Genomic DNA, 22446 nt, shown 5'->3' on the forward strand with positions numbered 1-22446 from the left:
GATTTGATAAAAACAAACCTCTAGTGGTCCCAATTACCTATCGCCCTTATTGTATACTCCGTATTAGCATTTTGCTAACGAGTGCATTTAAGGCATTATTAAGGTTTTCGTTAACGTGCCTAAAAGTATTCTATATTCCACTAACCGTCATTAAAAAGTCAATGTGTAACTGTCGTTAGCAAATCTCTTTATTTTATCATAGTCTATTTGTCTTATTATCACCGTTTATGTTACAAAATTACAAAGAGTCCGTTTGATATGTCAAAAACACCACAAGAAAAAAAAGCTTTAGTGACAAGGGCTTTTTGATCACTAACCATACAAAAATGGTCACTAAGACAAATTAGTGATCAAAATTAGTTGGTCACTCTTCGTCACTATAGGTCCGTCACAAAATTTAATTAGAGACCAAAAAAATAAATTGGTCACTAGAGTGACCAACTAATTGTGGTCACTAATATTAGTGACGAAAAAAAGTAGTCACTCTCACTTACTATTTGTGACCAAAAAATGATCACATTCTTGATGTTAATGACCACAACATGATCACAATTTAGAGACCAAAATGTGGTTAGAGACCGAAATATGGTCACTATTTTTCTATTAGAGACTAAAATATGGTCATCATTGTTAATCCTCCATATTGACATAATATAATATGAATGATCATTTTATGCTAAATTCGTTACTGCATTCAATTAAAACTCAGCTATATATTCAACAAAAACAAGGTGTTTCCAAAATGGGTTAAAGTCAAAAATAGGCTACAAACTTACACAAATGTACCGATGTCACCCACAAACCCATTTCCGTCCTACTGTCGCCTACAAACTTTCAGAAAATGTGCTAATATCAACATTTTATAGTTTTGACCTGTTACATACTAATTTTGACCTTTTATTTTTATTTTTATTTTTTTTTTAAGAATTAAGATCCAATCCACGAACGACACGTGTTGATTTTAACCAGTTTAGCCGGTAGCAAGTCATTTTTGTTTACATTGGTATACTTTTTAAAAGTTTTTGTTTACATTGGTACACTTTTTGAAAGTTTGTAGGCGACAGTAGGACGGAAATCAGTTTGTGGGCTACATCGGTACATTTGTGTAATTTTATAGCCTATTTTTGGCTTTAACCCTAAAAAAAACATTACATTAGTACTATTAATAAAACGTCGTGGGTTCCGTTGCACCCGAGTTCTTATAGGTGGGCTTTCTTCCTCTTCGTCGGACGAGGTGCTATCGAATAGAAAATCTAGACTAGCGGCTAAAAACTCCATTTTTTGTTGATAAAAACGAAAGTGTTTATGTTTATATAAATTGAATTGATAAGTAGAAAGTATGAGAAATGTGTGAAATGAATGGTTAAATGTGTATGTATTTATAGGAGGAAAAAATTGCAACGGCTACATCTCAACGGGTATAATACCTCCACAACAACAAAACAACAACAATACCCCATCTAACGAAAGTGGGGTATGGGGGAGGTGAGTGTAGACAATCATTCCTCGTACCCTAGATTAGAAGGAAGTCACTACTCCACCCGCGGGTATAGAACCCGCGCCTAGATAAGGTCGTCCCTCCCTCTACTCTAGCGCAAAAGAGATTGCTTCCTAAAGGACCTCCGGCCTGAAGAGCTCATAAGAACGAAATAGAGAGGGCAAATGATACGTACATGTACGAGTAATGAGCGCCTAGCAAGAAGCAACCATACACAGTAACCATAAAGGGGACACATATAGCAGTAATGCACAACAGTAGGGCAAAGAGCATGAATAAAATAGTGCACATAACCATTTAATTTCAGGTAGACATACAGACAAACAAAATATATACATATACATATACATATACATATACATATACATATACATATACATATACATATACATATATATATATATATACCCACCCACACAGACACACACATCGATATATATATACCACACGAAAGCATGAAAAAAAAAAAAACAAAAAACTCGTGCTTAAACATAAATACATATAGATATATTCGTAGATATATATACCTAGGTACAGATACAAGACAGACAAACATACATACACCAATACATGCACTTAGATACATAGATACATATATAGATACAAACATATACATCGGTACATATATATAGCCTAAAAACATATACATAGATACAAAGGCATATAAACCATGTAGAGGGGTATAAATAGTGTGGTTATTGAATATCTGGTTATAGTTATATATGTAGTTGTATAATAAAAGTAACTAACACAATGAAAAAAAAAAAAAAAAAAACAACCTACTCAATAATTCTAATTCTACTCCTCCACAGGCTCCTATCAGAAGTCATGTCCTCCGTCAGTAGGAGCTCTTTCATGTCAAGCTTCAATCTATCCTCCATCCTACGTCTAGGTCTACCCCTTCTCCTTACGCCGCCAACGACGAGGGTCTCGACTCTCCTAACTGGGGCTAAAAGTGGGCGCCTCCTAACATGCCCAAACCATCTAAGTCGTCATTCCCTAAGTTTGTTGATGATGTTCCCAACTTCCAATTTCTCCCTAAAAACTCCATTTGGTATCATATCTAGCATGGTCTTACCACACGTCCATCTAAGCATCCTCATTTCTGCCACCTCCATCCTTCTCTCTTGGGCCTTCGTCATTGGCCAACACTCTGATCCGTACAACATGGCTGGTCTAATTGCCACCTTAAAGAATTTACCTTTCAGTTTAAGTGGGACCTTCTTGTCGCACAACACCCCTTTCGCAGCCCTCCACTTCAACCATCCTACTCGTATACGATGCGTCACATCCTCATCTATCCTTCCCGAAATGTGAAGCATCGAGCCTAAATATCTAAAGGACTCTTGCAGGGGTAGAATCTGATCCCCAATTCTGATATCCACTATATCGTCGTGTTCCTCTTCGCCCCCCTTGAAATTGCATCTAAGGTACTCCGATTTAAGTCTGCTAATCCGTAGGCCATTTGATTCTAAGGCGATCCTCCATTGCTCTAGCCTCCTGTTAAGCTCATCCTGAGAATCCGAAACTAATACAATATCGTCGACGAAAATCAGGCACCATGGGATGTTGTCTTGTATCCTATGAGTCAACTCGTCTAGGATCAAAGAGAAAAGATAAGGGCTAAGGGAAGATCCCTGATGTAAACCAACCTCTACCGGGAAAAACTCTGTGTTTCCTACTGAAATGTCCCGTTCTTATTAATTAAAAACGTTCCATATTAATTGATTTCGTTGCGAGGTTTTGACCTCTATATGAGACATTTTTCAAAGACTGCATTCATTTTTAAAACAAACCATAACCTTTATTTCATAGATAAAGGTTTTAAAAAGCTTTACGTAGATTATCAAATAATGATAATCGAAAATATCCAGTTTACACACAACCATTACATAATGGTTTACAATACAAATATGTTACAACAAAATAAGTTTCTTGAATGCAGTTTTTACACAATATCATACAAGCATGGACTCCAAATCTCGTCCTTATTTAAGTATGCGACAGCGGAAGCTCTTAATAATCACCTGAGAATAAACATGCTTAAAACGTCAACAAAAATGTTAGTGAGTTATAGGTTTAACCTATATATATCAAATCATAATAATAGACCACAAGATTTCATATTTCAATACACATCCCATACATAGAGATAAAAATCATTCATATGGTGAACACCTGGTAACCGACATTAACAAGATGCATATATAAGAATATCCCCATCATTCCGGGACACCCTTCGGATATGATATAAATTTCGAAGTACTAAAGCATCCGGTACTTTGGATGGGGTTTGTTAGGCCCAATAGATCTATCTTTAGGATTCGCGTCAATTACGGTGTCTGTTCCCTAATTCTTAGATTACCAGACTTAATAAAAAGGGGCATATTCGATTTCGATAATTCAACCATAGAATGTAGTTTCACGTACTTGTGTCTATTTTGTAAATCATTTATAAAACCTGCATGTATTCTCATCCCAAAAATATTAGATTTTAAAAGTGGGACTATAACTCACTTTCACAGATTTTTACTTCGTCGGGAAGTAAGACTTGGCCACTGGTTGATTCACGAACCTATAACAATATATACATGTATATCAAAGTATGTTCAAAATATATTTACAACACTTTTAATATATTTTGATGTTTTAAGTTTATTAAGTCAGCTGTCTTCGTTAATAACCTACAACTAGTTGTCCACAGTTAGATGTACAGAAATAAATCGATAAATATTATCTTGAATCAATCCACGACCCAGTGTATACGTATCTCAGTATTGATCACAACTCAAACTATATATATTTTGGAATCAACCTCAACCCTGTATAGCTAACTCCAATATTCACATATAGAGTGTCTATGGTTGTTCCGAAATATATATAGATGTGTCGACATGATAGGTCGAAACATTGTATACGTGTCTATGGTATCTCAAGATTACATAATATACAATACAAGTTGATTAAGTTATGGTTGGAATAGATTTGTTAACAATTTTCACGTAGCTAAAATGAGAAAAATTATCCAATCTTGTTTTACCCATAACTTCTTCATTTTAAATCCGTTTTGAGTGAATCAAATTGCTATGGTTTCATATTGAACTCTATTTTATGAACCTAAACAGAAAAATTATAGGTTTATAGTCGGAAAAATAAGTTACAAGTTGTTTTTGTAAAGGTAGTCATTTCAGTCGAAAGAACGACGTCTAGATGACCATTTTAGAAAACATACTTTCACTTTGAGTTTAACCATAATTTTTGGATATAGTTTCATGTTCATAATAAAAATCATTTTCTCAGAATAACAACTTTTAAATCAAATTTTATCATAGTTTTTAATTAACTAACCCAAAACAGCCAGCGGTGTTACTACGACGGCGTAAATCCGGTTTTACGGTGTTTTTCGTGTTTCCAGGTTTTAAATCATTAAGTTAGCATATCATATAGATATAGAACATGTGTTTAGTTGATTTTAAAAGTCAAGTTAGAAGGATTAACTTTTATTTGCGAACAAGTTTAGAATTAAGTAAACTATGTTCTAGTGATTACAAGTTTAAACCTTCGAATAAGATAGCTTTATATGTATGAATCGAATGATGTTATGAACATCATTACTACCTTAAGTTCCTTGGATAAACCTACTGGAAAAGAGAAAAGTGGATCTAGCTTCAATGGATCCTTGGATGGCTCGAAGTTCTTGAAGCAGAATCATGACACGAAAACAAGTTCAAGTAAGATCATCACTTGAAATAAGATTGTTATAGTTATAGAAATTGAACCAAAGTTTGAATATGATTATTACCTTGTATTAGAATTATAACCTACTGTAAGAAACAAAGATTTCTTGAGGTTGGATGATCACCTTACAAGATTGGAAGTGAGCTAGCAAACTTGAAAGTATTCTTGATTTTATGAAACTAGAACTTTTGGAATTTATGAAGAACACTTAGAACTTGAAGATAGAACTTGAGAGAGATCAATTAGATGAATAAAATTTAAGAATGAAAGTGTTTGTAGGTGTTTTTGGTCGTTGGTGTATGGATTAGATTTAAAGGATATGAAATTTAGTTTTCATGTAAATAAGTCATGAATGATTACTCATATTTTTGTAATTTTATAAGATATTTCATGCTAGTTGCCAAATGATGGTTCCCACATGTGTTAGGTGACTCACATGGGCTGCTAAGATCTGATCATTGGAGTGTATATACCAATAGTACCTACATCTAATAGCTGTGTATTGTACGAGTACGAATACGGGTGCATACGAGTAGAATTGTTGATGAAACTGAACGAGGATGTAATTGTAAGCATTTTTGTTAAGTAGAAGTATTTTGATAAGTGTATTGAAGTCTTTCAAAAGTGTATAAATACATATTAAAACACTACATGTATATACATTTTAACTGAGTCGTTAAGTCATCGTTAGTCGTTACATGGAAGTGTTGTTTTGAAACCTTTAGGTTAACGATCTTGTTAAATGTTGTTAACCCAATGTTTATAATATCAAATGAGATTTTAAATTATTATATTATCATGATATTATCATGTATGAATATCTCTTAATATGATATATATACATTAAATGTCTTTACAACGATAATCGTTACATATATGTCTCGTTTAAAAATCATTAAGTTAGTAGTCTTGTTTTTACATATGTAGTTCATTGTTAATATACTTAATGATATATTTACTTATCATAGTATCATGTTAACTATATATATATCCATATATATGTCATCATATAGTTTTTACAAGTTTTAACGTTCGTGAATCACCGGTCAACTTGGGTGGTCAATTGTCTATATGAAACATATTTCAATTAATCAAGTCTTAACAAGTTTGATTGCTTAACATGTTGGAAACATTTAATCATGTAAATATCAATCTCAATTAATATATATAAACATGAAAAAGTTCGGGTCACTACACCTACCGTCGTACGTCCACGAGTCTTCGCCCCCTCGTACATATCTCTAATAGATCTTATATATCTACTTGGGACTCCCCTAGCATTAAGAGTCTTCCAAATCAGCTCACGCGGGACACAGTCATAAGCTTTTTCCAAGTCTAAGAACGCCATGTGTAGGTTCTTTTGCTTTTCCCTATACTTCTCCATAAGGCTTCTAACTATGTGAATCGCTTCCATCGACGAGCGTCCTGGCATGAAGCCGAATTGGTTCTCTGAAACCTTTGTCTCGCGTCTGAGCCTCGTCTCGATCACTCTTTCCTAAAGCTTCATAGTATGACTGAGTAACTTTATGCCTCTATAGTTACTACATAATTGCGCATCTCCCTTGTTCTTGTAAATGGGAATAACCTCACTGAGTCTCCATTCCATAGGCATATTTGCGCTTCTAAACATCGTGTTGAAAAGGTTTGTCAACCATCTAACCCCGTCACCTCCTAGGCACTTCCACGCCTCAATCGGAATTTGGTCTGGTCCTACTGCTTTGTTTCTCCCCATCTTTCGTAGGGCCAATCTAACTTCCTCCTGATTAATCCTCGTGCAGAAACAGTTGTTTTGAAACTCCTGAACCTCGTGGGGTTCACCGTTCCGCTCTGGTCTTCCCCTACCGAAAAGGGATGCAAAATATTCTTCCCATCTTTTCCTAATAAGGTCTTCTCTCACTATACTTTGCCCTGCTACATCCTTGATATATTTGATGTTACCTAAGTCCCTCCTTCCTCGCTCCCTAGCTTTGGCTATCCTATATATGTCAATAGCTCCCTCTTTAGAGTCTAGTTTTCTATATAAGTCTTCATATGCTTTGTCTTTTGCAATTGCTACGGCCTTCTTAGCTTCTCTTTTAGCTTCTTTATATCTTTCTTCTACCCTAGTTCTCTCTTCAGGTGTCCCTTCTCCAAGAGTAATGAGCTCCCTAAACCTCGTCTGCTTTAACGCGACTTTCGATTGGACAACGTCACTAAGCCACCACGACTCTCTTCTACTCTTATGGGCTCTCGATGTCCCTATAGCCACTCCTAAGGTCTCTTTTGCCACATCTCTGATAGTGGACACCATGCGATTCCATATCTGGTCTGCGTCCGTAGGGGCAACGTAATCCTCTTCTACACTCAATCTATTAACAACAATCGCTCTAAAAGTCTCCGCATTCGCTCCATAGAGGTTCTTCCAAAGGATTCTAGGTTGTACAGCCCTAGCCCTCCTGCCAACTCTTCCCCTAGTGACTAGGTCCATGACCAGCAATCTGTGCTAGGAGGAGCACGTCAAAGCTGGAAGGACCTTACAGTCCCTACATGTCCTAAGTTCCCCTTTACGAAGAAGCAAAAAGTCAATCTGGGTGTTGCGACTCCCGCTATGGAATGTGGCTAACTGAGCATCCCTCTTCTTGAAGAAAGAGTTTGCTACCACCAACTTGTGGGCAATGGCAAACTCAAGAATTGAGCGCCCCTCTTCATTTCTAGGACCAAACCCAAAGCCACCATGGGCTCCCTCATAACCTTCTGCCTCCACTCCTATATGTCCATTCAGATCACCACCTATAATCAGTCGATGGTCGGCTGGGCACCCCCTCACCACCTCATCTAACAATTCCCAAAAACTCTTCTTTTCCGCATCACCTAAACCCGCATGAGGTGCGTATGCACTAATGACCGTGAAAGTCTCCTCCTTAATAATTAAACTAACCGACATAATCATATCGCTAAACCTGCCCACGTCAACAACGTTATCTTTATGTAGTTTTCCTAAAAAGATACCTACCTCGTTCCGTGCTATCCTAGAACCCGAGTACCACAACTTATAGTCCTGAATCTCTATCGCCTCTTCACCCTTCCATCTAGTCTCTTGAACACACACTATGTCTACCTTACTCTTAAGAAAGGTAACAACGGGCTCAATCCTCTTACCAGTCAAGGTTCATATATTCCAACTACCCACTCTAATCCTACCAACGGTGGCTACCCTACAACCTCCTCTAACCCCGCTAGGCCTACCCGCCCCTAAAACAGGAGAACATGACCTCAAGTGACCATAACTATGCGAAGGATCTATATTACTTTGTGCACTAAAAAGATGACCAAGTACAAGCTAAATAATATGAATAAGATAAATTCGTATAAATTGTAAATTATAATATTTAGAACTAAAAAGGATATATAAATGTAAGTTATACTATAATATAAATTACAACTAGGCGGTATATTAATAAAAGAATAATATATAATCCAATATAGTCAAATAGGAGAGAAAGAAAGGAAAAAAATATATATATGTATATATAAGAAGAATTTATACCCAATGGAAAATACTTAATAAATTTATAAAAAAATCTATTAGATGGAAACTTAATATACTATAGCTACAAAAATATTACTCGTAATACGGGGAAAGCACAGGTTGTAAAGGCGTAAAAAAAAGACAAACAGCATAAAAGTTTAAGTTATGAAAACCAAATAGAAATTGTACAGTAAGGTTGGCTACAGAAAAGTTAGGTTATGGAGAAGAGAAATTTAAGGGTCAGAGAAAACAAACACAGCCTTACGAGGATGAAGGAGTTCCGGCAGCAGCGGCTCCCGACGGCAAAGAGGTAGCAGCAAACAGCGACTTAGCTAGGTTTCTGGATCGTGAGGACTTTTGTTACAGGCTCCGTTATATTACCTGCGAGAAAAAAAAATAAAAATGACCGGGAACTATTCCGGCGACCTGAGAGGCGGCGCGTGGTGGCGCGTTGCGAGAGGTTTGCCGGCGAAAGTTATACTCTCAGGTTCGGAAAATTGCTGCGATTTTGATGGTGCCGGTGACGGCTTCTAATTTGATCCAAGCTAAGAACAATTTAAGTTTAAATGTAATAGGTGGTTGTTTGCTTTTTGGGGTGGAGCAAGACAGAGAGAAAGAGACGTTAGAAGAGAGAGAAATACCTCCACCAATCAGAGAAATACACGTGTGCAACCCGCCCTTCCCTCACCCCCGTGATCCGGCGACAAACGCCGCCGCACAAATGCCCACAACCGCCCATTTCCGGCGTTTGTGGTGGCATTTGTGGCGGCATACCGCGTTATCTATGGTCTAATGGGTTCACCGATCTCTATTTTTTCAACTCTTTGATTTTTTTCCCAATCTCAAACCCTAATTTCAGCCGCTCCATATCTTCATTCAAGTCTTTTCTACAAATCCTTGCCACTCTATCGGTAATTTCTTCTTTAATCTCGGTAATCTTTGACTGGAGCACGAATCGTTAAATAACATTATTATTCCATACATTCAGATGTTCTATGTTCATGTTGAGAAGCTGATTCTGGTCATTAATTGATTACAATAGCTTATGCAACCATATATGTATTGATTCGTTATTAAGATAAATTTTCGTCATTTACATATGTTATCGTTCATTAAGTATGACTGCATTTGATGTATACAACTGTTATCATTTACATTATTTAGATATAAATAAATAAATGTTATCATTTAGATATGACTGCATTTACAACTGATTATGTGTTAGATTGTTAACCTAGCCGAACTTAATTTTTATGCTATTTAAGTGTACCAGAAATCAAAAACTCTACTAGCTGATGTGTTACGATACCATATATATTTATTTTCAGCTAGATTCAATCATTTGACTATTGTTTTCTTCAATTTTTTGCTGCATATAATGTGGTCTCTTAGAAAATGAATGTGAAAATGTTAGAACATACATCTCATCAAACTATACAGTTTATTACAAGATGTTCTTAAGGTGTTTGATGAAATGCATGTTAGAAAAGATGTATTGTATACTGCAAGTGAGTGTTGTTTGCATTTGTTTAGGGCTTCTAGTTTAGAGCTTATATCCTTAATCAAATCAATCGAAAACTGTTTTGTAGCAAATCGAAAACTGTTTTGTTTTGGTAACATTTTGATGAATGTTAACATGTTGAATTAGGTTGACCAACTCTATAAAGACTGGATTTAGATACGTTGTTATCGATATATGAACAGAACAGTGTCGTCATTCGTATTTATCTGTATTTAAATCTGTTGTCAATTGTTTTTATTCTGTTAGCATTCGCTAGTCTCAATGCTTATGTATTTCATATTAACTGGAGTATAATTTATATATTTAGTAGTTTCAGATTTGTTGTAAATCAGCGCGCTTGAAGTGTTAATATTAGGCCATTTAATGACACCATATTGTAATTTTGCACAGATGAAATGGCAAAAAGACAGGCGTTGTTTTCTGGTGACTCTGAGTTTCAACAACTTTTGAACATATTCAGGTCTTTTCATAACTTTATATGATATACATGAAATTAAATAGTTTTTCTGTTATATGCAACCAGACAACGTACGGGTAGCAATAGGGGTTAATTAAAAGTTCCATGAGTCAGTTTTAGCAACTAGACCAACTGACCAAGTGACCAACTGATAGTTGGAAACTTAACATAATCAATCAAATCCTAAAGGATTGGAGTTGCTATTTTTGAAACTTAACAACTTTATTTAGATGAAAGGACAAAAGGTTTGTTTGTGAGGCAACTCAACCTGGCATGCCCTGCCTTGTTTTAAGTTTTTGACCCGCTCATAAATATAAGCTGAACATGTCTTTCAACCTTTAGTATTCAATGCTGATGACAATGGTGGAATGGGTATTGGGCAAGATAATTGGGTGCGGATAAGATTGGATTGAGAATAACTTTTGTTCTATTTATATTTAAGTGTTAACCCGACAAGCATCTTATTTAAGATTTTTAAAAGGTTATGACTTGTGTGTTTGATAACTGATACAACTAGGATGATACTTGACCCACTTGACCAGCTCAACTCGTCACATAAGATACTATTTTTAACTTACCAATAGTTTGCGACCCTATCATGAAGCATAAAAGTAATGTTGGCAGTTGTGTTACTCAAACGGGTTTGTTAGTTAGATATTGTAATTTTTAAGTTAATCTATGGAAGGTACTATTCTTATCGCATTGCCTTTAGCAGTATCTCCTGTGTGTACTTATTAATGCCTTGACCTTACAATCAGTAAGATTCTCAATGTTTAACATGAGACTTAAAATTCTTTTAAACTTTGTGATAGGTTACAACGGCTAATTTAACTATAGTTGGTGGCTTGATGATAGGTTACAAAGGATGATCTAGCTATGCTTGAACTAGTTAATGTTTTTTTTTTTAATAAAATACTTGTCTCTTACTCATACATTTAATTTTCTTGAAGACTTTAATTGTTATATAATTTGGGGAAATTTTTGGAAGGAATGGTTGTCCTATTATCTATCAATTTTGCAAGAATTTGTTTTTACGTCAAGTATTTTTATTTTTATTTTTATTTTTATTGACATGAAAGAAATTTGGAGTAATTTAAAGGAGTGACATTCCTATTGGCTCTCCCTAAGTTAATTTTTTTTCCAGCGCTAAAACGAATCACACAATCACAAGTACTCCTTTTCATTTGTATTTTTTAAATGTATACCTTATATCATATATTCATATTCCCTCAGTGTTTTTCTTATAAGACCACTCGTAACGGTTGGGGGCGTGAGTTGCTTTTTGTACCTTTTTGATGACTAGGACGTGTGGGTTGTTTTTGTGGAGTAGTGGTGGTGTGGGATTTTGGTGTGGATTGGGAGTATTGTGATGATGTGTTAAAATATAATTGAGTTAAATATTAAAAAGGGGTATAAAATAATATTTTAAATTAATAAAAAAATTAAAAAAATTGAACACGCCCATGGCTTCTTGCGTTGCAGACCCACGCACCCACACCATCACCCACGCCCTGATACGGGAGGAAGGGGGCTGCGTCTGCTGCCACCTCATCCCCACGCCGTGACCAAGGGCTCGTTACAACTGGTCTAAGGTTGAAGACAGCTCTAATCAAGTTGGTTCTGCTAATTTTTGTATGGCCCAGATTATCAACTGTAATAATATGCACTCTGCAGTATATTCTTTGGATGTGATCAGCACTTGCATTACATCTAACCCCATCTTCCCGTCTCAAGGCAGGTCCCTCATTCCCTAGGGATCGATTCTCCGAACAATTGATTGCGTAGAAGATGCTTCGGCAGCCATGGATAGATCATAGATGTGGATACTATATCATTTTGAATCGTTTTGTAGTATTGTTTCTTTAGTGCTCTTTTAATTCTTGCAAAGAATGTTTACTTTATTATTTGTTACATCAAAAGCCTAATTGGAGAAAAATTAAATGATGTTCACCAATTGACTGATATCCTGTAGGTCAGAAGCTACAATCTCAGAGATGTCATTCAGCAGTGTCATATGAGATACTTTTTTTTATTGATGGAAGATCTTTCTTTGATTTTCTCTCTAAAAAGATTTTTAGGATTCGTGTTTAAGAGGTTATTGATGCGTTAATTGTTGTTTGCTAGAAAATATCAAATTGTTGGTACATTTATCAAATAGTTGGTACATTTTGGAAGGGTTAAAGCCAAAAATAGGCTATAAACTTACACAAATGTATCGATGTAGCCTACAAACTCATTTTCGTCCTACTGTCGCCTACAAACTTTCAAAAAATGTACCAATGTAAACAAAAACTTTTAAAAAGTGTACCAATGTAAACAAAAATGACTTGCTACCGGCTAAACTGGTTAAAATCAACACGTGTCGTTCGTGGATTTGATCTTAATTCTTAAAAAAATAAAAAAAAAAAAATAAAAGGTCAAAATTAGTATGTAAAGGTCAAAACTATAAAATGTTGATATTAGCACATTTTCTGAAAGTTTGTAGGCGACAATAGGATGTAAATGAGTTTGTGGGCGACATCGGTACATTTGTGTAAGTTTGTAGCCTATTTTTGACTTTAACCCTTTTTTTAATGTGCACTTTTATTTTTTTAATTCATGTAATGTTTTCTTAGTGTAATGTTTTTTTTAAAGTAATGTTTTTTTATTAATGTAACTTTTTTTTTTATGTAAATTTTTTTTATTAATGTAACTTATTTTTTTTATATATGAAATGTTACATTTTATCTTATTTAATAAATAAAAACTAATTAAAGTAACCAAAAAAGAATTAAAAATAAACTGACACGTCACTGTCATCATTTGACAAAAGCCCCCCCCACACCCCACCCCACCCAAATAACAACTTCCCCTTCCCTAGCATGGTCCAGTCTCTGACTTGCCTAAAAAATTGCACATTATTCACTCCACGTTTCAATCACCATTATCCGTAGTCTTAGACCATCTGTAACGGGTCGAAGTGACCCCGTTACTTGCTGAGTTGGACATAAAGAAATGCCAGAATCATAGGTAACGGTCGGGCACTTGGTGGCGTCTCTGTGGCGTCCGGGAGAAAGAAATGAGAGAAGAAACGGACGTCTCTTTCACATGGACGATGGGGATTGGCCATCCATAATTATCAACACTTTAAGAATAGATGCATACCTCCAACTTAGGGTTCTATAAAACCCCAAATGAACTTCAATCAGAGAAGATGAAACTGATAATCAACAAGCGTCATATCATACATCATACATCATACATATATACATATGTATAAACCGTAAACTTATTTCTGATTTTAATAACCTCAATAATTATCAACAATTTAAGAATAGATGCATACCTCCAACTTAGGGTTCTATAAAACCCCAAATGAACTTCAATCAGAGAAGACGAAACTGATAATCAACAAGCGTCATATCATACATCATACATCATACATATATACATATGTATAAACCGTAAACTTATTTCTGATTTGTCAAACTGTGGTTTATTTTAATTATGTTGTTAATTATTCACTAATAATGCTTAGTTGTCAACTACATAAGTAACCCACGTAGGAAATTCATCAAATCCATGTCACTAATTACATCTAAAAACAGAGATTAAAACTATTCCTCTTGATTAACCGTTACAAAAAACCCTAAAATCGCGGCTTGCACTACCCTCTCTCTAAATTTTCTCATCGATTACTCCCTAAATCATAGCGATTCATATATACATATGTATAAACCGTAAACTTATTTCTGATTTGTCAAACTGTGGTTTATTTTAATTATGTTGTTAATTATTCACTAATAATGCTTAGTTGTCAACTACATAAGTAACCCACGTAGGAAATTCATCAAATCCATGTCACTAATTACATCTAAAAACAGAGATTAAAACTATTCCTCTCCTCTTGATTAACGGTTACAAAAAACCCTAAAATCGCGGCTTGCACTACCCTCTCTCTAAATTTTCTCATCGATTACTCCCTAAATCATAGCGATTCAAACGCAAATCATGTTACTCTGGCGCTTCAAGCATGATTCAGTAATATTTTTCAAATCATGATTCAAGCATCAACAATACCGTTTCAAACCCCGAAGATATATGATGAATCAATTTCTTGAAGGATCAATTATAGAGGTGTGTATTTAATTTGAATCATCAATCAATTCCAATTCTGAGAAATCTTCATAATCGCCAAAACGTAATTGTTTCCAGTTTATTCATAATATAAATTGAAAATTTTATTCCGGTCGGATCAGGTATGTAATTTCACAAATCTTATAATGTAAGCCGTGGATTGAGAAATTTGATTTTTGCTGATTTGTTATTTGATTTGATTTAAATTTCGTTTTCATTAAACCCTACTTATGTACTCCGTATTATTTTATAAATAAATATTTATTTTCATAAAAATGTTAGAAAACGATTCAAACTGTAAATTTTTTATTGTCATTGTTATCATCAATTTCACGCATACATTAGCGTACGTGGTTTTTTTTTTTTAAACTCAATGTCATTCTATTACTATCTATTTTTTCACTTTGTTAATTCCTTTGATATTGCTTTATGCTTAGTGAATTTTCAAAGGTATTTTATTATTCTAAATTTTGATATCTGTCAAATCTCAAATTTTAACTCAATGATACTCTGTACTTCTGATCTCATAGTATTGCTATGCCTTTGATTTTGATTGCTTACTATAATCTTTCATCCAACTTTTTTAGGCAATGCTACTAAACTAAAAACATGAGGTAGGAAAAGTTAGAAAGTCGACAATAAAAGCTAATGCTGATGTTATGACGAAGTTTAAAGATGCTGAAAAAGAGCCAATTAGCTTAAGAATCTACTCAGTTTTTCAATTCAGGTTACTATATGGGTGTTTGGGGTAACATGTCAAATGGGTTATGTTGAAACGTATCATACTTATCAGGTTGGTCGGGTAAAACTGACAAGCAACAGCAACAGTTCTTTTGTCTACTTTTTGAACTTCTTATGATAATAGTTGAATCTTTAAATATGAATACAATGATTTTGTATAACTATTACAATACTCCAGAACTTAATATTGTTGTCTACTAATGGAGCTATGAATAAGTAATATGGGCGTTTTTTAATAGAATGGTGTTGGATTAACTATGAAATTGGGTATAAAAATTGTTTTAAGAAACAAGAAATAATTTAGAGATTAACCTCAATATTTTCAGTCTCTTGCTTTTATGAGCTGCAATGGATGTCAATCCATAAAATCCTCCCTCATTGGTAAATTTTATTTTTTCTAAACCTTTTTCTATATAAACTCTTGTCCCATACCTACATGTAACTATTATTTGATTTGCATGCTTGAAAATGCAGTTAAATTATATGAGTTGAAATTTCATGTCTAAATATTGTTTTGCTTGTCTCTTCGAGTTAGGACTATAATTGATCATGGGTTCTATATACTTACAAAATCCGAGTCTCCCTGCGTAAAGGTGTGCCTAATGCTTAGAAGCTCTACGTAGGTAACTTTCTTCAAAAGTTTAATAAAGTTAATTATACACAAAATGGATTTTATGATATTGACTACTATTCATTTGAGATTACAATGTTACTGGAGGTCAAAGTGTCAACTTTACATTTTTACTAGAGGTCAAAGTGTCAACTAACTAATATGGATTTTAAAAGCCAACAGTTTTTAATCGGAATAAATGGACATGTCAGGTTGGAAGAGAGTGTAATATCAATTTATGCTTTTTATTAACGTAAAATGAGAAAGCAAATGACTGAAAATAACCACTATGAGAATAGAATAGCCTGATGACCTTTTTCGGTAACGCCCTTAACTTCTTGTCATTAAATCTCTTTATGATGTTGCAGGGTAACGAGTTCTTCTGAATAGAAACTATAAACAAGCGGTGACTCCTATTCCACGATTCTTGCAATATCACTAACTGTAGTAGCTTATGCAACCAGGGCAATGGGTTATCTTAAACTTAAGAGGCATGTGTTCAGTTATTACAGTTTTTTATGTTCCTTCTATTTTTAATTTCAGTTTCATGTTCCGTCTATGTTCAATTGTAGTCTTACAGTATTTCCTATTTAGCCAGTCAATAATGCATTCAACCAACTTACATATGACTATCCTACTATAAACTAAGTTGAGTGCTGGAATTCTTTCATGCTCATTTTTGTATGTGTTTGTTCATCTAATGTATCCGTGTCACTTGTGGGTAAAATACTGACTAGAAGTGGCGGGGTGGGTGATTGGGTGACAGGTCCAAAAAATCATTTCTTATTACGGTCCGTCTAGGATTGGGTGTAAATAACCCTAATTCGATGACATCTGAGTTCGATTCACAATTTTCACCAATTTTTTCGGATAAAATGATTAGATCTGCCAAGTACTCTTATACAAAGGGTACAGAAATTTTTAAAATTTTTTAACAACCTATGGGGCTGTAATTTTCTTGCATCCTTTTTATTTTGTTTTGTTTTGAATTTGATAGTCTTTTTCCCTATTCCAGGTTGTAGTTATAATACAGGGATTATAGTAATGACAACTATTAATTTTTTAAAACTTTCCTTTCTTTTTTCATTTTCCTGTTACTTATCAAAAATCATTTTATACAAATGGTATATTTCCTGTAACTCATCAAAAATCATTTTATCCCATTAGGTAGATGGAAGCTCTTGATGGCTGCACATGTGTGAAGCACAAGATAGTCATTATCTTTGTTATTTGTTGCAACTCATCAAAATTACTTTAGATTTAGGAAAATGATCAAGTTGTAGCACATGTAGGAAGCAAGTGTAATATGTGGTGACCCGAACTTTTTCATATTTATATATATTAAATGAAATTGATATTTACATGATTAAGTATTTCCAACATGTTAAGCAATCAAACTTGTTAAGACTTGATTAATTGAAATAGGTTTCATATAGACAATTGACCACCCAAGTTGACCGGTGATTTACGAACGTTAAAACTTGTAAGAACTATATGATGACATATATATGGATATATATATATAGTTAACATGATATTATGATAAGTAAACATATCATTAAGTATATTAACAATGAACTACATATGTAAAAACAAGACTACTAACTTAATGATTTCAAAACGAGACATATATGTAACGATTATCGTTGTAACGACATTTAATGTATATATATCATACTAAGATATATTAATATATCATAATATCATGATAATGTAATAATTTAACATCTCTTTAGATATAATAAACAATAGGTTAACAACATTTAACAAGATCGTTAACCTAAAGGTTTCAAAACAACACTTACATGTAACGACTAACGATGACTTAACGACTCAGTTAAAATGTATATACATGTAGTGTTTTAATATGTATTCATACACTTTTGAAAGACTTCAAGACACTTATCAAAATACTTCTACTTAACAAAAATACTTACAATTACATCCTCGTTCAGTTTCATCAACAATTCTACTCGTATGCACCCGTATTCGTACTCGTACAATACACAGCTTTTAGATGCATGTACTATTGGTATATACACTCCAATTATCAGCTCTTAGCAGCCCATGTGAGTCACCTAACACATGTGGGAACTGAAATGTCCCGTTCTTATTGATTAAAAACGTTCCATATTAATTGATTTCGTTGTGAGGTTTTGACCTCTATATGAGACGTTTTTCAAAGACTGCATTCATTTTAAAACAAACCATAACCTTTATTTCATAAATAAAGGTTTAAAAAGCTTTACATAGATTATCAAATAATGATAATCTAAAATATCCTGTTTACACACGACCATTACATAATGGTTTACAATACAAATATGTTACATCGAAATCAGTTTCTTGAATGCAGTTTTTACACAATATGATACAAACATGGACTCCAAATCTTGTCCTTATTTTAGTATGCAACAGCAGAAGCTCTTAGTATTCACCTGAGAATAAACATGCTTTAAACGTCAACAAAAATGTTGGTGAGTTATAGATTTAACCTATATATATCAAATCGTAACAATAGACCACAAGATTTCATATTTCAATACACATCCCATACATAGAGATAAAAATCATTCATATGGTGAACACCTGATAACCGACATTAACAAGATGCATATATAAGAATATCCCCATCATTCCGGGACACCCTTCGGATATGATATAAATTTCGAAGTACTAAAGCATCCGGTATTTTGGATGGGGTTTGTTAGGCCTAATAGATCTATCTTTAGGATTCGCGTCAATTAGGGTGTCTGTTCCCTAATTCTTAGATTACCAGACTTAATAAAAAGGGGCATATTCGATTTCGATAATTCAACCATAGATTGTAGTTTCACGTACTTGTGTCTATTTTGTAAATCATTTATAAAACCTGCATGTATTCTCATCCCAAAAATATTAGATTTTAAAAGTGGGACTATAACTCACCTTCACAGATTTTTACTTCGTCGGAAAGTAAGACTTGGCCACTGGTTGGTTCACGAACCTATAACAATATATACATATATATCAAAGTATGTTCAAAATATATTTACAATACTTTTAATACATTTTGATGTTTTAAGTTTATTAAGTCAGCTGTCCTCGTTAGTAACCTACAACTAGTTGTCCACAGTTAGATGTACAGAAATAAATCGATAAATATTATCTTGAATCAATCCACGACCCAGTGTATACGTATCTCAGTATTGATCACAACTCAAACTATATATATATTTTGGAATCAACCTCAACCCTGTATAGCTAACTCCAACATTCACATATAGAGTGTCTATGGTTGTTCCGCAATATATATATATAGATGGGTCGACATGATAGGTCAAAACATTGTATACGTGTCTATGGTATCTCAAGATTACATAATATACGATATAAGTTGATTAGGTTATGGTTGGAATAGATTTATTACTAACTTTCACGTAGGTAAAATGAGTAGTTTTTATCAATCTTGTTTTACTCGCCATTTCTTCGTTTCTAATATGTTTTGAGTGATTCCAGTGGCCACGGTTTCGTATTGAACTTAACTTTATGAATCTAAATAGAAAAAGTATAAGTTTATAGTCGGAAATACAAGTTACAAGTCGTTTTTGAAAGAGGTAGTCATTTCCGTCGAAAGAACGACATCTTGATGACCATTTTGAAAAACATACTTTCACTTTGAGTTTAACCATGATTTTTGGATATAGTTTCATGTTCATAAGAAAAATCATTTTTCCAGAAGTATAGCTTTTAAATCAAAGTTCTTCTTAGCTTTTAATTATCCCAACCAAAACAGCCCCCGGTTTTACTACGACGGCGTATATCCAGTTTTATGGTGTTTATCGTGTTTCCGGGTTTTAAATCATTAAGTTAGCATATCATATAGATATAGAACATGTGTTTAGTTGATTTTAAAAGTCTAGTTAGAAGGATTAACTTTATTTGCGAACAAGTTTAGAATTAACTAAACTATGTTCTAGTGATTACAAGTTTATAACGTTGAATAGGACAGCTTTTTATGTATGAATCGAATGATGTTATGAACATCATTACTACCTCAAGTTCCTTGGATAAACCTACTGGAAATGAGAAAAATGGATCTAGCTTCAAAGGATCCTTGGATGGCTTGAAAGTTCTTGAAGCAGAATCATGACACGAAAACAATTTCAAGTAAGATTTCCACTCGAAATAAGATTGTTATAGTTATAGAAATTGAATTAAAGTTTGAATATGATTATTACCTTGTATTAGAAAAATAACCTACTATAAGTAACAAAGGTTTCTTGATCTTGGATGATTACTTGGAATGGATTTAGAAAACTTGGAAGTAAACTTGCAATCTTGGAAGTATTCTTGATTTTATGAAACTAGAACTTTTGGAATTTATGAAGAACACTTAGAACTTGAAGATAGAACTTGAGAGAGATCAATTAGATGAAGAAAATTGAAGAATGAAAGTGTTTGTAGGTGTTTTTGGTCGTTGGTGTATGGATTAGATATAAAGGATATGTAATTTTGTTTTCATGTAAATAAGTCATGAATGATTACTCATATTTTTGTAATTTTATGAGATATTTCATGCTAGTTGCCAAATGATGGTTCCCACATGTGTTAGGTGACTCACATGGGCTGCTAAGAGCTGATCATTGGAGTGTATATACCAATAGTACATACATCTAAAAGCTGTGTATTGTACGAGTACGAATACGGGTGCATACGAGTAGAATTGTTGATGAAACTGAACGAGGATGTAATTGTAAGCATTTTTATTAAGTAGAAGTATTTTGATAAGTGTCTTGAAGTCTTTCAAAAGTGTATGAATACATATTAAAACACTACATGTATATACATTTTAACTGAGTCGTTAAGTCATCGTTAGTTGTTAAGTGTTGTTTTGAAACCTTTAGGTTAACGATCTTGTTAAGTGTTGTTAACCCAATGTTTATAATATCAAATGAGATTTTAAATTATTATATTATCATAATATTATGATGTATAACTATCTCTTAATATGATATATATACATTAAATGTCGTTACAACGATAATCGTTACATATATGTCTCGTTTCAAAATCATTAAGTTAGTAGTCTTGTTTTTACATATGTAGTTCATTGTTAATATACTTAATGATATGTTTACTTATCATAATATCATGTTAACTATATATATATATATCCATATATATGTCATCATATAGTTTTTACAAGTTTTAACGTTCGTGAATCACCGGTCAACTTGGGTGGTCAATTGTCTATATGAAACCTATTTCAATTAATCAAGTCTTAACAAGTTTGATTGCTTAACATGTTGGAAACACTTAATCATGTAAATAACAATTTCATTTAATATATATATAAACATGGAAAAGTTCGGGTCACTACAGTACCTACCCGTTAAATAAATTTCGTCCCGAAATTTTAAGCAGTTGGAGGTGTTGACGTATCTTCTGGAAATAAATGCTGGTATTTCTTCTTCATCTGATCTTCTCGTTCCCAGGTGAACTCGGGTCCTCTACGAGCATTCCATAGAACCTTAATAATTGGTATCTTGTTTTGCTTAAGTCTTTTAATCTCACGATCCATTATTTTGACGGGTTCTTCGATGAATTGAAGTTTTTCGTTGATTTGGATTTCGAGCAAAACATTTCTTCAAATTCGAGACGTGGAAAGTGTTATGTACAGCCGCGAGTTGTTGAGGTAATTCAAGCCGGTAAGCTACTGGTCCGACACGATCAATAATCTTGAATGGTCCAATATACCTTGGATTTAATTTCCCTCGTTTACCAAATCGAACAACGCCTTTCCAAGGTGCAACTTTAAGCATGACTATCTCTCCAATTTCAAATTCTATATCTTTTCTTTTAATGTCAGCGTAGCACTTTTGCCGACTTTGGGCGGTTTTCAACCGTTGTTGAATTTGGATGATCTTCTCGGTAGTTTCTTGTATTATCTCCGGACCCATAATCTGTCTATCCCCCACTTCACTCCAACAAATCAGAGACCTGCACTTTCTACCATAAAGTGCTTCAAACGGCGCCATCTCAATGCTTGAATGGTAGCTAATGTTTCGCGAGGTGTATATAAAATAGCTATTAATTTTAGCAGGAAAATACTATTAAATACGATACAATTTTACACAAGATATTTATTTATTTATAGAATGGATATACTTAAACCTTGCTACAACACTTATAGGCAGTGTACCTAATCGTACAGTAGTGTAGTTTTTAGTAAGTTCGGTTCGTTCCACAGGGAAAATCTTTAAACAAAGCTTAA

The 22446-nt window shown here is 33.8% G+C and overlaps 2 protein-coding genes and 2 long non-coding RNA genes across 5 annotated transcripts; 2 read left to right on the top strand and 2 right to left on the bottom strand.

Annotated features, from left to right (window-relative positions):
• Positions 1 to 20: 20 nt before the first annotated feature.
• On the bottom strand, positions 21 to 7703 carry LOC139854181 (uncharacterized). Its single transcript, XM_071843501.1, has 3 exons — positions 7390 to 7703; positions 6897 to 7212; positions 21 to 74 (listed from the first exon to the last, which is right to left on the bottom strand). The coding sequence occupies exons 1-3, from the start codon at positions 7701 to 7703 to the stop codon at positions 21 to 23; spliced, it is 684 nt and encodes a 227-aa protein (XP_071699602.1).
• A 15-nt stretch (positions 7704 to 7718) lies between these two features.
• On the bottom strand, positions 7719 to 8159 carry LOC139854183 (uncharacterized). The gene has a single exon (XM_071843502.1). It carries the CDS (start codon positions 8157 to 8159, stop codon positions 7719 to 7721), a length of 441 nt encoding a protein of 146 aa, XP_071699603.1.
• A 1211-nt stretch (positions 8160 to 9370) lies between these two features.
• LOC139855945 (uncharacterized) lies at positions 9371 to 12737 on the top strand. 2 transcript variants are annotated; one of them, XR_011761612.1, is made up of 3 exons: positions 9371 to 9655; positions 10657 to 10726; positions 12462 to 12737. It is a non-coding gene; the product is annotated as an uncharacterized lncRNA (long non-coding RNA). The 2 variants fall into 2 exon arrangements; XR_011761613.1 differs by lacking the exon at positions 12462 to 12737 and adding an exon at positions 11536 to 12213.
• Positions 12738 to 14589: 1852 nt separating this feature from the next.
• Positions 14590 to 16782, top strand: LOC139851297 (uncharacterized). Its single transcript, XR_011760588.1, has 4 exons — positions 14590 to 14839; positions 15427 to 15566; positions 16116 to 16203; positions 16559 to 16782. It is a non-coding gene; the product is annotated as an uncharacterized lncRNA (long non-coding RNA).
• The last annotated feature ends 5664 nt before the right edge of the window (positions 16783 to 22446 follow it).

This window comes from Rutidosis leptorrhynchoides, chromosome 6, assembly GCF_046630445.1.
Source record: "Rutidosis leptorrhynchoides isolate AG116_Rl617_1_P2 chromosome 6, CSIRO_AGI_Rlap_v1, whole genome shotgun sequence".
NCBI classification, from domain to species: Eukaryota; Viridiplantae; Streptophyta; class Magnoliopsida; order Asterales; family Asteraceae; genus Rutidosis; species Rutidosis leptorrhynchoides.

What these genes read in the sequence shown, in the direction of transcription:
- LOC139854181 (XM_071843501.1), bottom strand. Translation starts at nt 7,703, where the DNA reads ATGGACCTAGTCACTAGGGGAAGAGTTGGCAGGAGGGCTAGGGCTGTA. An exon ending in GTCGCGTTAAAGCAGACGAG is followed by an intron (nt 7,213 to 7,389) that starts GTTTAGGGAGCT and finishes TGACATATATAG; the next exon opens with GATAGCCAAAGCTAGGGAGC. An exon ending in AGTGCCTAGGAGGTGACGGG is followed by an intron (nt 75 to 6,896) that starts GTTAGATGGTTG and finishes TGCACTCGTTAG; the next exon opens with CAAAATGCTAATACGGAGTA.
- LOC139854183 (XM_071843502.1), bottom strand. Translation starts at nt 8,159, where the DNA reads ATGTCGGTTAGTTTAATTATTAAGGAGGAGACTTTCACGGTCATTAGT.